This window comes from Aphis gossypii, chromosome 3 (genome assembly GCF_020184175.1).
Source record: "Aphis gossypii isolate Hap1 chromosome 3, ASM2018417v2, whole genome shotgun sequence".
Lineage (NCBI taxonomy): Eukaryota > Metazoa > Arthropoda > Insecta > Hemiptera > Aphididae > Aphis > Aphis gossypii.
The window spans coordinates 22,776,095-22,790,131 of record NC_065532.1 but is presented as its reverse complement, the minus strand read 5'-3'; the positions used below and the strand labels follow the sequence as shown (position 1 = coordinate 22,790,131).

Sequence of the window (14,037 nt, the reverse complement as noted above, 5' to 3'; positions counted from 1 at the left end):
TTCCTGTGAGATGGCAATGGTCAGCTGTCTTACGATATAGTACCTCTGAAGGTGGGGTAAACTCAATTTTGCATAGATTGCAGTGCGTCGCTGCTTCATGAACTTGTATGTCGTCTGCGGACATATTTATCGGAATATTCGTCTTCAATAATTTCTCTGTCTTTAATGCTATTTCAGACACGGTTTCAACAAAATGTCGCCACCACATCACGCCGACTCTCACTTCCTCGATATAATATTGGTTCCGTTGGTATCTCGTATCTCGCTAATAGCTCTGCCGGTACGTCATTGCTCGCCTTCACAATGAGACCATAGCTCATAGCCTCATGTTTGTGAACAATCTTCGTATTTTTTCCCTTCACCTCGTCCGTCTTAACTAGCAGTGTCTCAAAATCCGCATATATTACTATAGGATGTCTCTGAGTTTTTCTCCATGCTTCAAATCGCAGACACTCGCCTTCTTTCGGCATCACCGGTAATATTGGCTTATGTGCACCGCATATAAGCTTATGCTGAGTTAACGCCTCCCGTCCGCTCAACTTGTATTTATGCCGCCTGTCATCGAATGATGTGAAACACTTCTTGCAAAACACTACTCTCTCTTCATGTCTAGTTTTCTGCGCACGTATGAGACGGGAAAAATTAGAAATGTATATGTAATGTGCATTGTCTTCATCCGTAACCAGCATCAGATCGAAGTGGTCTGATTTCTCCTCATCTACCACACGCAGCGGGTACACCTCGTATGTGGGGAATTTCTTCGGTGGTTGAAACTTTTTTTCCAAGCCGTAAACATTAACGGTCACGTTTGGGTTATTTTTTTCAAATTTTGATATGTCTGACATCGGAGTCGGGAACGAAATACAGTCAAAATTATATTTTCCCTCGTGCTGCCTATAGTTTTCACTAACTCGGTATACCGGCGGCCCCGTCACGTGTCTCGCTAGTATTGCCCACTTGAAACATTCCTGATCTACATTTTGTGGATTTATTGTCCCCCGCTTCCTTTCAATAAATTCCGGTAATTGTATATACGATGATCCACCCATTGGCATATATTTGTAGACCGCCAACAATAGTCCGTCTATCGACTCTAGTGTAAATCCACTTCCGCGTGATTTATATTCTTCCTCCTCCTTCATCAACTTTATATATGCTCTCTCTACAATCGTTCTAATGTCGCTATCTGGATAAATTTCTATCGCCGAGGTCTTGAACGCCCTGTTCTCTGACGAGTTCGGCACGTTGGGGCGGTTGTAAGTCGCCTCGAGCTTAAGGTTAAATTTAATTGCATGTTTTTGTACGTGGGTTTTTAACAAACTGACTAGCTCGGTCATTAGCCCACGTAGAAAGTCTGAATATATTTTTACATTTCTGATGTTTTTAGCATAGTACCGAAACTATTTTATGACTCGCGGACGACAAAATTTCATTAAACCCGGGAACCTTCACCATATCCATCCGCGTCTTTTTTACCCTAGCAGCCGAGGTGGTGTTGGCGGTCGAAACACGTTTCCCGTTAACGCCCGTAGTATAAGAATCTAAAGAAAAATTGATATATCTTTATAAAAACATTTAACTTGTAATACATATGCCTTTTAAAAATTTAAATAATCCATGACGGATAAAATAAAATCAGCGGGTCTTTTAAAAATCTAATTAATCCCGATAAACTAACCTTTATTCTCAAATTCGTCCATGGCTTGCATACACATCTCGTCTTCGGTTAACATATTTGATCTACCGGCTGAGCCATCGGGAACGGAAATTTGAGGGGTAATCTGGATCTGTGGAGCAATGCGAGGCGCGAACTGTATGACACTCTGTCGTACTGGTTGAGATGCAGGCTGGCTATAAGACGGAGCGATGCCTTGGAAAAATATTAGATATAATTAATAATAGATATAAATTATTAATAAAAATAAATAAGTATACATACCATGAGCATTTTTCAAATGTTTGGTGAGACTGGTTTTGTATGTAAATGTTGACTGACATATAGTACATGGAAAACGAATACCGGTATGAGTTTTCCCATGTCTGACTAAATTATCTTTACGGGTGAAAACCAACGGGCACTGTTCGCATTTAAACATATTTAAAATGAAAACGAAAAGAAAAATAATAAAATGTTTATACACTTGTAATACTTTTAAACTCACTAAAAATTTTTAAAGACGCGCGTAGACGTGTACAACGGTTTAAGGCAGTAGACGGACTAAACGGCCACCGGCTCTTTCAGTCCGATCGCGGTGCCTGGAAATTAAATAGGTGGGAACATTTTTTCAATATTAATGGATTTTGCTGGAATGTATTATTCACTAATATCATTATTTATATATTATTAATTTTAATATCATTAGCGTGCGACATCCTGGCGACCGGTAGGACACAATAAGAAGACATTTATTTGTGATTATTACTATCATTTGGCATGAAATGTCTTTCAATCACTAATGTACAGGTGGTGTGTGAATGATAAAGGGTCTTTCAATATAAATGGCGAGCAAGTCTAAATTTAATAACATTTTTGTATGTTATATTATTTTTCTAAAATTATAAGTGGAGACTATACGTTGTTAGAGTATTTATATGATTATTTATTGCGTGTATTTAATATATAGTATATCGTTCAATGGGCGGCGGCAATAATATAATGGTTTTTTCAAGGTATTGTGTGATTATTGATATTTATTTGAATAAGGATACCTATTAAAAGTCCACGACATCCTGGCGACACGTGCGATTATTAAGCTATTAGTTTTCATAGCTATTAGTTAATTGAATAAAGGATTTGGCAATAGAGTATTAAGTATGCAGGTGCAAGCTATTAGTTTTCATTTATCGATAATATTTATAATATGTACATCTAAGAAATGTCTCTTAACATCAACCGCGAATAATATTTTATAGTACAGTATTCTGTGTATATTATTCAACGTGTATTTAAATATAACAGTATATCGTTCAATGGGTGGTGGTGGTAATAAATATATAACTGATTAAATGTATGCCGCGCGCACAGAGTAATAAGAATATAGAGATGGCAATTGTATATTAGCACATATGTACAATATACTGCCATGTGTGTCTATTACCAAATACATATAAAGCTAGATAGCGCTGCGTTCTACCTATTTATTATTTTAGACAAAAATAGTCTAAGTGATAGCAAATAAGTAAATATTCAATAATATTTATTATATTATAATACTACCTATTACCTATTATAAATTATAATATATTACCCGTAAGGCGCATAGTAAATAATTATAAGTAGGTACTTATTATACTATTTATTTACGCATACACTATAGACTATAATAGTACATTATTAGTATTAAAATGCCGAGCTGCGCTATTTGTGGTAGAAGCAGAAATAAAAAAACTAAAGAGGAGCATATTACATTTCATAGGTAATACTATATAAATTTATAATAGTACATAAGATATTAAGATAACTACTAGTAGTAACTTTGTAAGATATTAATGATATTAATGATTTCATAATTATTTTTATCTGTAATGGTCACACTGCATCGTGTCCGCTTGAGCCTCATGATAATTTCACATTGCCATCTCTATATTCTTATTACTCTGTGGCCGCGCGGTAAAAATATATGATAACATTTGATAACATTTATGGTAATAATGCTTGATAACAGTGATAAGAAAATGATAATGCTTGTACGATATGTCGGTTACGTAGGGAATATGGTGGCGCGGCGGATGAGGAGGTGGGGTGCCGGGGTGGGAGGTTATAATATACGTCACACACGTACGCGATCAGGCGGCGGCGGTTGAGGTTGAGGTGGTTGCGGGTTGAGGTTGAGGTGGTTGCGGGTTGAGGTTTCAGAACCTACCAAAATATACTACTGATAAACTTATTCTAATAAATAAATAAAAAAAAAGTTTTTAAGTATCATGCTTGTTTTTATTTTACATAAATCATTAATAAACAATATTATTCAAAAAACAGTTTCCGTTTTGCACTCCGCTTTTTCGTGGGCTTGCTGTCTAGAATAGATGGTGATTTGTTGAAAGGCGTTGGACCGTCGTTTTCATCAACAGCAATGCTTGGTGGTGAATGGATTACCCGGTTATTATACCATGGAGGGTACTGTGCAAAATTGTCTGAATCAAATCCATCAGCTGTATTGTCTAAACAGTCGAACGATGGTACACTGGTAGGCTAAACAAATAATAATTTGTTAATATATATATACATCCTTCCTTTTTCTTAGACTCTATGACAAGCACATTTTCCCCTCGATACACCATGTTTGATGCGGCGATAAATTCATCCTCCAGAAAAATCTGTTTTCTACATTTTTGTGGGACATCTAATATGAATGACAGTATATTCCCCATCAGCGAGAATATCCGTCTTAAAAAAACCCTCATAGATGCTTACATAGCGTGACGGTGTTATTATATGAATAACAATATTGAACTTGTCTTCCGAATCATATCCAACATTCAAAAACTTACGGGCGACAAAGTCCAATGTATATGACGTAGAATCAATCAGTTCTGCAGGCGGTGTCGGAGGTACATATGTGAAATTCTTCTTCTTGTACACTACAGCCATGTCTCCAATTGAACCAGCCATAATTAAAATAATTTTTAAACACTTAAAAAAATACTTTTAAACTCACTAAAATTTATAAAGACGGAACGAGCGAAAAATATACGTGTACAACGATTTGAGACTGTAGACGGACTAAAGACAACTATCAGTTGTTTCTTCATAGTTTGGTGTACAAGACATTAGTATAATAGCCGTGTGAATTGTCTCTACGATATTTAAGTTTAAATATTCTAATGTATCCGCTATTAAAGATCAATTAATATTGCTAAACATTTTAAAATAGTCCTATTAAGAATCAATACATTTAATAATATGCTTACCAGGTGGTATATGTCTCCAAGTATCAATACATTCTTAAATCACAATATAATATCCGGATTTGCTAATGTGTCTGCTATTAAGTATCAATACATTTAATTACATACCTACCGGATGTGCCTGCTATTAAACATCAATAAATTCTTTACATTTAATTCAGATGTATTAATGTGTCTGCTGAAATAGCCAATGATTATTACATTTAATTAGATGCCTACAGGATGTGTATACATTCTTTATAATACCTTAATGTGCGGCGACCCTATTAAGTATCACTATTATAATATGACCAATTAAAGACATTTGATCGGATGTGTATGCTAAAATTTCCAATGACTATTAAATTAGATTTTATTCTTAAGTATAACAGTTTTGATTACTATCATCAATGGAATCAGAGTCGAAGTGGGTAAAGACGTCTTCGAATAAAATGGGGGTATTATACGGTTCAACTCTAAGACCAGATTTTTTATACATTTTTCTTTACGCTATTAAAATAATATATGATAACAGTTGATAATAAAATGATAACATTGATAAGAAAATTATAACAGTGATAATGATAACTGGCGATAACCATAGACCTTATACCACGGTTTAAGATATACAGGTTAGCTATCGCCGGCCCGCTATACGGTCCGAATGTGTAACGGTTCAGTAGTTCATATTTTCACCACACGCGTAAAGCGCTAGTAGTAAGTAGGGCTATATTTTACTTATAATCGTGTATTCATAGACATAATAATATATTATATTATATATTATTATGTCTATGCTTGTATACTACATGATCGAATATAATGCATTTATGATCATACATTTAATATCTGAATAAATATAATATAAAATTAAATAATAAATATAAATATATTTATTCAGATATCTATTAGGTATGTCGATATATATTATTAAAAGATGGTTTAAAAACATCCAATCATCTTCAAAACTTTTTAAATTATCTTCAGCCCAGCCAATTACCTACATTATTATTATAGATATTTTATGAATGACATAAGGCTATAATTGAATATGTATGTGAATATCTATTTAGTACTTACCTTATATAATATAATAAGTACAATTATTATTATAATTTTTAAAAAATAATATTATATCGTAATTTTATTTAAAAAATTACATTAATTTTTATAAAAGAAATAGATCGCAATGTATTCACTATTATTGTCCATTCATTTTACCTGGAACAAAAATTATTCAAATTAATATTTATCTGGTTGTTAGTTTCAAATTTTTATTTGTTAACTATTCATACAACAGCTGATATTCAATGAAAATGCATTACAATTACAAATTTTTATGTTACCAATATTTTTGAATAATTATAGGTATCTGCACATTCAATGATATAGGTACCTTCAAATTCTTAAACTAGAGGTCCACCTGCACATATTTTTTTTTATTACTTTAAGTAATCAAAATTAAATTTTAAAATACATCTTGCAAATATACTGTGCTTAAGATATTGTAATTTTTTATGTACCGAATAACGATCACAAATTCATAAATAAAAATAATGATTAAAACAATTATTATTAATTGTAATTATTAAACTTTACCTACCTTGTACTATTTAATTATATAATGGTTGATAATTTATAATTTACAAGTAGAGGTAGACAGTGGTTCATTTATACTTATTTATTACTGGATGGACTATATTACAACAGATTAAATTAAAATTAATAATATACCTATAATATTATATTGTCTTACATTCACTGAATTTCACTCCATTCGTCATTGTTTTCATTTGTTTTGTAATTAAATACAAATAATTTCAAAATAACTTTCATTATTGAATATAAATATTTTCTTTAAACTTACTGTTATTGTAACTGAAAACATTACAGTAATTCTGCCTCTTCATAACTGTAACAAAATATTTCAAATAAGTTCATTCTAGTGTTTCACAATTTATTTTAACCTTTAATTGGAACAGCTACCAGACAATATTACCAAAACAAATTGTTATAATAAAATTTAATTGTAGCACCTATTTATTTTTATTAAAATTATATAATATAATTATCAGGGCTCAGATTTTATAGCATTTGCTAATTTTTATTGGATACAGATAAAAATAGCAGAGTAAGCCATAAATTTGTTTTGTGCACCAGAGGCTCCAAATACAAAATTTCATTTTACTATTTTTTGCATATTTAATGGATTTTTAGCTCTTAGAGCTATTTTCTAATTTTTGATGTCATTTTCGACTAATTTGCTTTATAAATAATATCATTTTTATGTCGTATTTTCATAAATCTAATTTATATTATATGGTATGAAACTATATTTATCCTAATTAATTATAATTATTATAACAATAACATTACTAGAAATAAAATAATTACTTACAGGCAATTAGAAATTAGTCAAATTAGGAAAAGACAATATCGAATTATCAAATAATAATATAGGTACCTATCTATTAATATAGGTAACATGCTATATGACCCTACTTACTACTAGCGCTCTACATATGTGGTGAAATTATGCACTAAACCCGTAACGAGTTCTGACCGCAGCTATCAATACAATTTATAGTGTTTTCCATATGACTGCACCAGTGCGGTTAGTTGCACGTACAGCGTGCAAATGATAACACACATAATCTTGCTCAGTGCAGTCAATTTAAGGAGCATCTGAAACATAATTCAGCAAATGATTATGATGATATTTCATTTTTGATAATTAAGAATCTATTTTTAATTTTCCATTGCCAGATTGAGTGATTGTTTTGTAATTTCATCTCGTGAGTCTGTTGAACTTAATTGAAAATTGAAATTAATTCTTGCAGTCACGAAAAACTTATAATATAGATACTAACTACTTGGTAGTATAATGGTAACTACATACTACGTGTAGAAGTGTGAAGACATTATCATGGCCCAAACTGACAGTCACTTTAATTTAAAAGTGGCTAAAGGTGACCACTCATACTGTTTCATGTTAGAACAATCAGCCATTGATTTCATTATTCAAGCTGGTAAGTATATGAAGTTGTTTTAAAGTCATTAACATTTAAATTTGGTGCTGCTTGGATATGCGATCTGCAATCATATTATAATATGTAGATTACATATCCGAGCATCAATAAAAAAAATAATAAAAGATAAAGTTGTATGTAGGTACCGTATATTAGGCCGCTGTCCGTTTTATTATTAAATAAATAAAAATTACACATGTCTTTAAAAATGTATTATGACATTATGTAAATATGATTTTAGGGCCTAGTAATAGTTTACCAACGGTTCTATCTTTTTTGCAAAGTTGTATAGAAAATGGCTCAATCAATATGAACATTAATGAGTTGTATGATGAAAAAACAAAACTTCATATTTCAATTCCTGAAAGGTAAAATTAAAAGTCATTATACTATTGATTTAATTATTCACATAATGATTAACCAAAGATGCTCATATTCCCTTTTTTTTATTAATGCACTTATTCAAGACTGATTTTTAAAATTAAAATCACCTTTTTTTACTGTTTATTATTTGGCTTTAGTCATGTTGATGATGATTTGAAAATTGTAGTACCTAATTAATATTTAAAATTTGTAAATATGATCAGGGTACAATAAATACTAGATCCAGTATTACATATATATTTTTGTTTTGTAGAACCATTTTCATTGAGTGTTCATTACCTTTACTATGCACATTTTAATAATTCAGAAAATCACCCTGTGTGAGTGTTTTTATTGATCCTTTATTGAAAACATTGACGGTAATTAATATTATAATTTTAGAGACTTAAATTATGAATTACCCATCAATACCTCATCATCTTCACATTGTAATATAGAGAGCATTTCCGAACATCATACTTCTAAGGACTCATTAAATAACAATTCTTATGATAAAAGTAAGTAAATGTTAATGTACACTAAAACTTAACTAATGACTAATTGTTAAATTATCATGTTTGTCATTTGCTGCTGTTGAAAGTTGAAGCTTAGATGGACTAATAACTTTAGTATTATATAAATAACACGACAATATGATTATGTATTAAGTATAATATATAAGTAGCGTACAACTTGGACAATTATTTGTAACTATACACACCGTATGACGGCGTCCTAGTGGTTTTTACATACATTGAAAGGATATATGTAAATTATTGAGGTCACTCTATATCCGTATAACAGCTGCGACTTTCGGTTATCTATAGCCAACACCTACATTTTGTAGATGCATGTTATTCAGCTATGATTTTTTATTTGTATTCTCTTAAATATTAATACTTAGGTATTGCTTTAATAATATTATAATTAAGAAATATTTGAAAAATTTATTATTGTAATATAAACATGGAGGATTGGAGTTAAACTCTCAAAAACATGTAAAGCTCCCTCATAAACTTTAGGTTTATTTTTCTGAAACATGAAAATACATATTGAAAATTGCCTGTACACTTAATCATTAATATTTTTATATTTTATAAATTATTACATTATGTAGGTTCTTGTATATGATTTTTTGATTATAAATAGGAAAAAAAATTACATGTACTTAAATGTGAGTTAAACAATAAATATATTTTGAATTGTATTGTTTAGATGACAAAGTAATATTTACACAGAATCAGAATGCTACAGCATTGTGGACTGATGGAATAACCAGATTTATGCTTGAAAGGTATGCCAAGTGGATGAATTTTATTGGGCCAATGAAAAAGTTCAAAAAAAAGTTGAAATGTGGAAGCAAATAGCAACAGACATCGACAATGAACTTGGAGTAAAATTTTCATTTATCCAAGTGGAAAATCGCTACAAAACCATTTGTAAAGAAAGAAATTAGTAATAAACAATAATAGGCAACTGGTGCATCTCGTATGGATGATACATTTGAAAGTGAATGGAATCAAATTACTAATAATGACGATAGCATTCTACCGGAAGTTTTACGTAATACTACAAATGTTGTGATAAATAAAAAAATGTTGAGAACAACCCAACAAAAATGAAAAAAGAATCTCCGCAATTATTATTATTAGAATTTTTAAAAGAAAAAGAATTCAAAAAGAAAGAAGACACCAGGAAAAAATGGAATTAATTAAAAAACTTTTTGAAAAATAGTCAATATGTTATACATTATTAAATTATTTTTTGTATTATAAGCACAAAAGTATTAATTATATTTTTAATTATTTTTTAGTTGTTAAATTTATTCATATGAGTTTATTTTTTTGTTATAATCTGTATTAATTTTTATTTTATGTTAAGGAATAAATACACAAATGTTACATTACAAATAGGGCATTTTATTATGTTTTATATTAAATTTGTTATTAAGAAATAAGTTTATTTTTTTGTTACATTGTGTTTCATTATACTTTTTGTTAAATTTGTTAGTATAAAACTCTAATAACAAGCAAAGTTATTTACAAAGTTATAATATAGGAAATGGAATTTGTTTTGTTATTAATTTTTAGTTTAAAACATTATATATTAGTTGCATAGGTAATTAAAGTTGTTATTGGTTAAATATTTTACAATGCATGAATAAAATATGTTATTTCACATAAATTGTAAACCATTTTGTATTGCTTCACGCTTTCTTTCACCATTTCTTTTGAGTATCATTTCTGAATCCATTATATTATCTGGTTCTTCGACTACACTCAAATCATCTTCATTGACATCTTCAGGTATAATGTGGTCATTCATATCAATGCATAAATTATGTAATACACATGATGATACGATAAATTTTGTTATTTTATCTACAGAATGAATGTCTAATTGCAGCAACTGTCTAAATCTAGATTTAAGGAGTCCAAATGAATTCTCAATCAACACTCTAGTTGCACAAAATCTTTTATTAAAGTATCTCTGGGTATCTGTTAACCTTCCGTAATCTTTGTATGGAATAAGCAACCACTCTCGTAAACTGTATGCACCATCACCAATTAAATGAAATTTTTTACCACATTTAATTGAGAGCATTTTACTCAAATCTGATAATGCAAACACTCTAGAATCATGTATTTTACCAGGAGCACCTGTAAATACATCAACAAATCTTTTTTTGTAGTCACATACACCTTGAAGAGTAATTGAAGGTGTGTCATGCCTATTTGTATAGGTACTTTTTATTTTATGAGCAGGAGTTCGTATTGGAATTGAAGTTCCATCAATACATCCAATAACACCTGGTATTCCTGATATCTACATTAAAATAGACATATTTATTAACTAATTGTACAAAATGTTAATGCAATTAAAATCATTAAAAAATATAATGACTTTATTGTAGTGATCTCTCACCACTAGGGAACAGATTTTATTGTAAATACATATTATTATTGGAATAAGATATTTTAAATCTGATAAAAAATGTGTACAGTTTAGATCATTCTAATTAATTTTAGTTAAAGAATAATTTGCAAATGTATCTAGGAAAAATCATGCACTAAAACATTTAGAAATAGGTATTTAGAGATACATATAGGACTAAATCCCACAGAATCACTGGACGTTGGACTCACACCACTTGATGTGGCTAATTTTAAGTATACCCTCATTACATCAATTGATGTAGATCGTTTGTTCAGTGAGAACAAATCAGTATGATAAATATATGAAAATCATAAAATAAATTTATCAAATAAACAAACCTTTTGAAATTCATGAGCTAATTTCTCAAACCCTTCATTGAAATTTATGTATGTTGAACAAATATCAATCAAAAAATCCATAACTCTATTATTAATACGGTACTGTGTAGTGAGTCCTACTCCAAAACGTTCCGATACATCACGTAGACAACATTTGTTTGCAGAAAACCTATATATGGCACATTATTTGTTTACGATACAAAAACATAAAATAGGTATTGTGTAGGTAGTAATATACCATAAATATGATAAAATATGAGTCTCTGGAGAACAAACTGTAATTGTGTAAGGAATCTCTTTAGGAAAAAATTTGGATTCTTCAAATTTGTCTATGATAAAATAGGCAGTAGTTCGTTCAATACGAAAATGATTTTTAAACTAGAAGCATAAAAAACAATGTAGGTATGGCATTCTTATAGGTACATTATTTTATTTATATTAAGAATTAATTTATAAAAATTTAACAAAAAATAATTCTAACTACCAGAGCACTATAATACTACGTAAATTATTATAATTATTATTATATATTTTTTTTTTATAATTTATTATTTTTACTTGTTGATCGGAATAATTGTGTACAACATCTATTATATAATTGGATATTTTTGGTTTAATATTTTTTAGATGTGTATTAAAAATGAATTCTATAACGTCCTCATCTTCGTCATCACTACTTGATAAAAAATATAAAATTGCAGCTTTCTTTGGCTCATTTATATTCATATTCGTATTTCAATTACAAATTCCCTAGTATATTTGTATGAAGTCATACGTTATTACGTTAATTTAACTATATAGTATATTTAATATTAAAATAATGAATATTATATAATATAATATACATTTAACATTAGGACAATAGGTTAAAGGTTTCAAAATTTCAAATATCAATGTTTATTGTTTATTTGTTTATCAGAAAATTAAATAAAGTTAAAAGATGTATAATCAATAAAAGATAAGGAGCACCGTCATGGCGTCATGAAGAGCTCGTGCGATTATCACTGCACTGAGGGCAAGAAACTGGCCGAGTGCACGCACATGGAACATAAAATTCCGCACTAGTTGTGCACTGATATTTCATATGAAACATAAAATAATTGCACCAGTGCAATAGTGCAGTCATGTGGAAAACGCTATAAGAGTCCAATATGTAAAATATGCTTCTCATATTTTAAGGTCATCCCATCATAATGTAATGGTGCAGAGAGTCATTTTACAATTATAATTGTATTATTTTGTATACCCATCACTCATATCTTAAACTGTGCTTATTACACAACTATTATATGTACAGATTGTATATTATCCTAATAAAAATATATACAGTACATAGCTGGGTCAATAGCCTATAAGTATAGAAATAAATATCCAGCACTTTCGAATCAAATTGAAACAAATGATTCAAATGATTGGACTGATTATATTTCAAAAGGTAAATTATACATTATTTAGTATTTTATGTATGTGCTCATTAGTACCTACAAAATATATTTAATAATATGTTAAGGTTATCTTACACGGCCATCAATAAATTTACTGAATGCGTCAAAAGTATTAGAAAAGTTATTCAATACATTTCATGGAGAGTACATTAATAAAGAACCAGGTATAATAAAAAAATTAAAAATACTAGTTCAAAACGAGATTCCGGACAATTCTATACCAGATGAAGTACTAGCCTGTATGATTCGAACACGGACGTATATACGAATTAGAGAACTGAACCGAGCGAACCAGCAGAAAACTGTTAAACCAAATTACAAAAACAGTAAAATTAAAAAATTTGTAATGTAGAATTTAAAATGTAAAAAATTAAAAAGACAAAAGTAAATACTAAATACTTATTACAACCATAGACTTATGATTACAACTATTGAACTATCATATCTTATTAAAATTGATAAATTATTTACTTCTTTCATCATGATATTTCATGGTCTCCTCCATGTTGCCCAAGATTACGTCATCATAATATGCGCACTGTTATCTGGAGAACATGCCTGTATATTTAGCCATGAAACAGTTTTGAAATTTTGAATTTTGAATTTTAATTATTTTGTAGTTTTGTACATTATTATTTATTTTATTTTCATATCGTGTGTATTTTGTCAATGTATACTGTATTACTGTATAGTATTTAGTGTTTTTTCTTAGGTTTTTTCAGGTGTTCAGTCTCTCTTGTATCAGATGGTCACCTGTAGAACAAATCATGATATATGAAATTAGAACGATTATAAAGTTAAGTTGAGGCTAGGTTCATATGAACACGCGTCGATTAATCGCGCGTATTAAGATATTATAAATTACGGGTTTCTAATACATTATTCACATCATTTATACTTGTCTATGATTCACATGGTGCGCATACCGCGCCTACACGTGTGTCGATCGCAATAACGACGCAACTACGCAAGATTCTGCTTTCGCTCGTAGACTGGCGTGTACGTGCGTCCATGTGAACCTAGCCTAAAACCTAAAAG

General features: G+C 29.8%; 2 protein-coding genes and 1 pseudogene across 2 annotated transcripts; 1 reads left to right on the top strand and 2 right to left on the bottom strand.

Moving 5' to 3' along the window:
* Positions 1–185: 185 nt before the first annotated feature.
* Positions 186–4,612, bottom strand: LOC126551074 (uncharacterized). Its single transcript, XM_050203825.1, is given in 7 exon segments — positions 186–1,397; positions 1,399–1,541; positions 1,679–1,870; positions 1,940–2,078; positions 3,783–3,859; positions 3,994–4,192; positions 4,415–4,612. Coding segments are annotated over 7 exon segments (2,160 nt in total).
* A 3,201-nt stretch (positions 4,613–7,813) lies between these two features.
* Positions 7,814–10,051, top strand: LOC126551073 (uncharacterized; annotated as a pseudogene).
* Positions 10,052–10,454: 403 nt separating this feature from the next.
* Positions 10,455–12,280, bottom strand: LOC126551072 (putative nuclease HARBI1). Its single transcript, XM_050203824.1, has 4 exons — positions 12,113–12,280; positions 11,793–11,932; positions 11,555–11,723; positions 10,455–11,105 (listed from the first exon to the last, which is right to left on the bottom strand). Exons 1-4 carry the CDS (start codon positions 12,278–12,280, stop codon positions 10,455–10,457), a joined length of 1,128 nt encoding a protein of 375 aa, XP_050059781.1.
* Between the last annotated feature and the right edge of the window lie 1,757 nt (positions 12,281–14,037).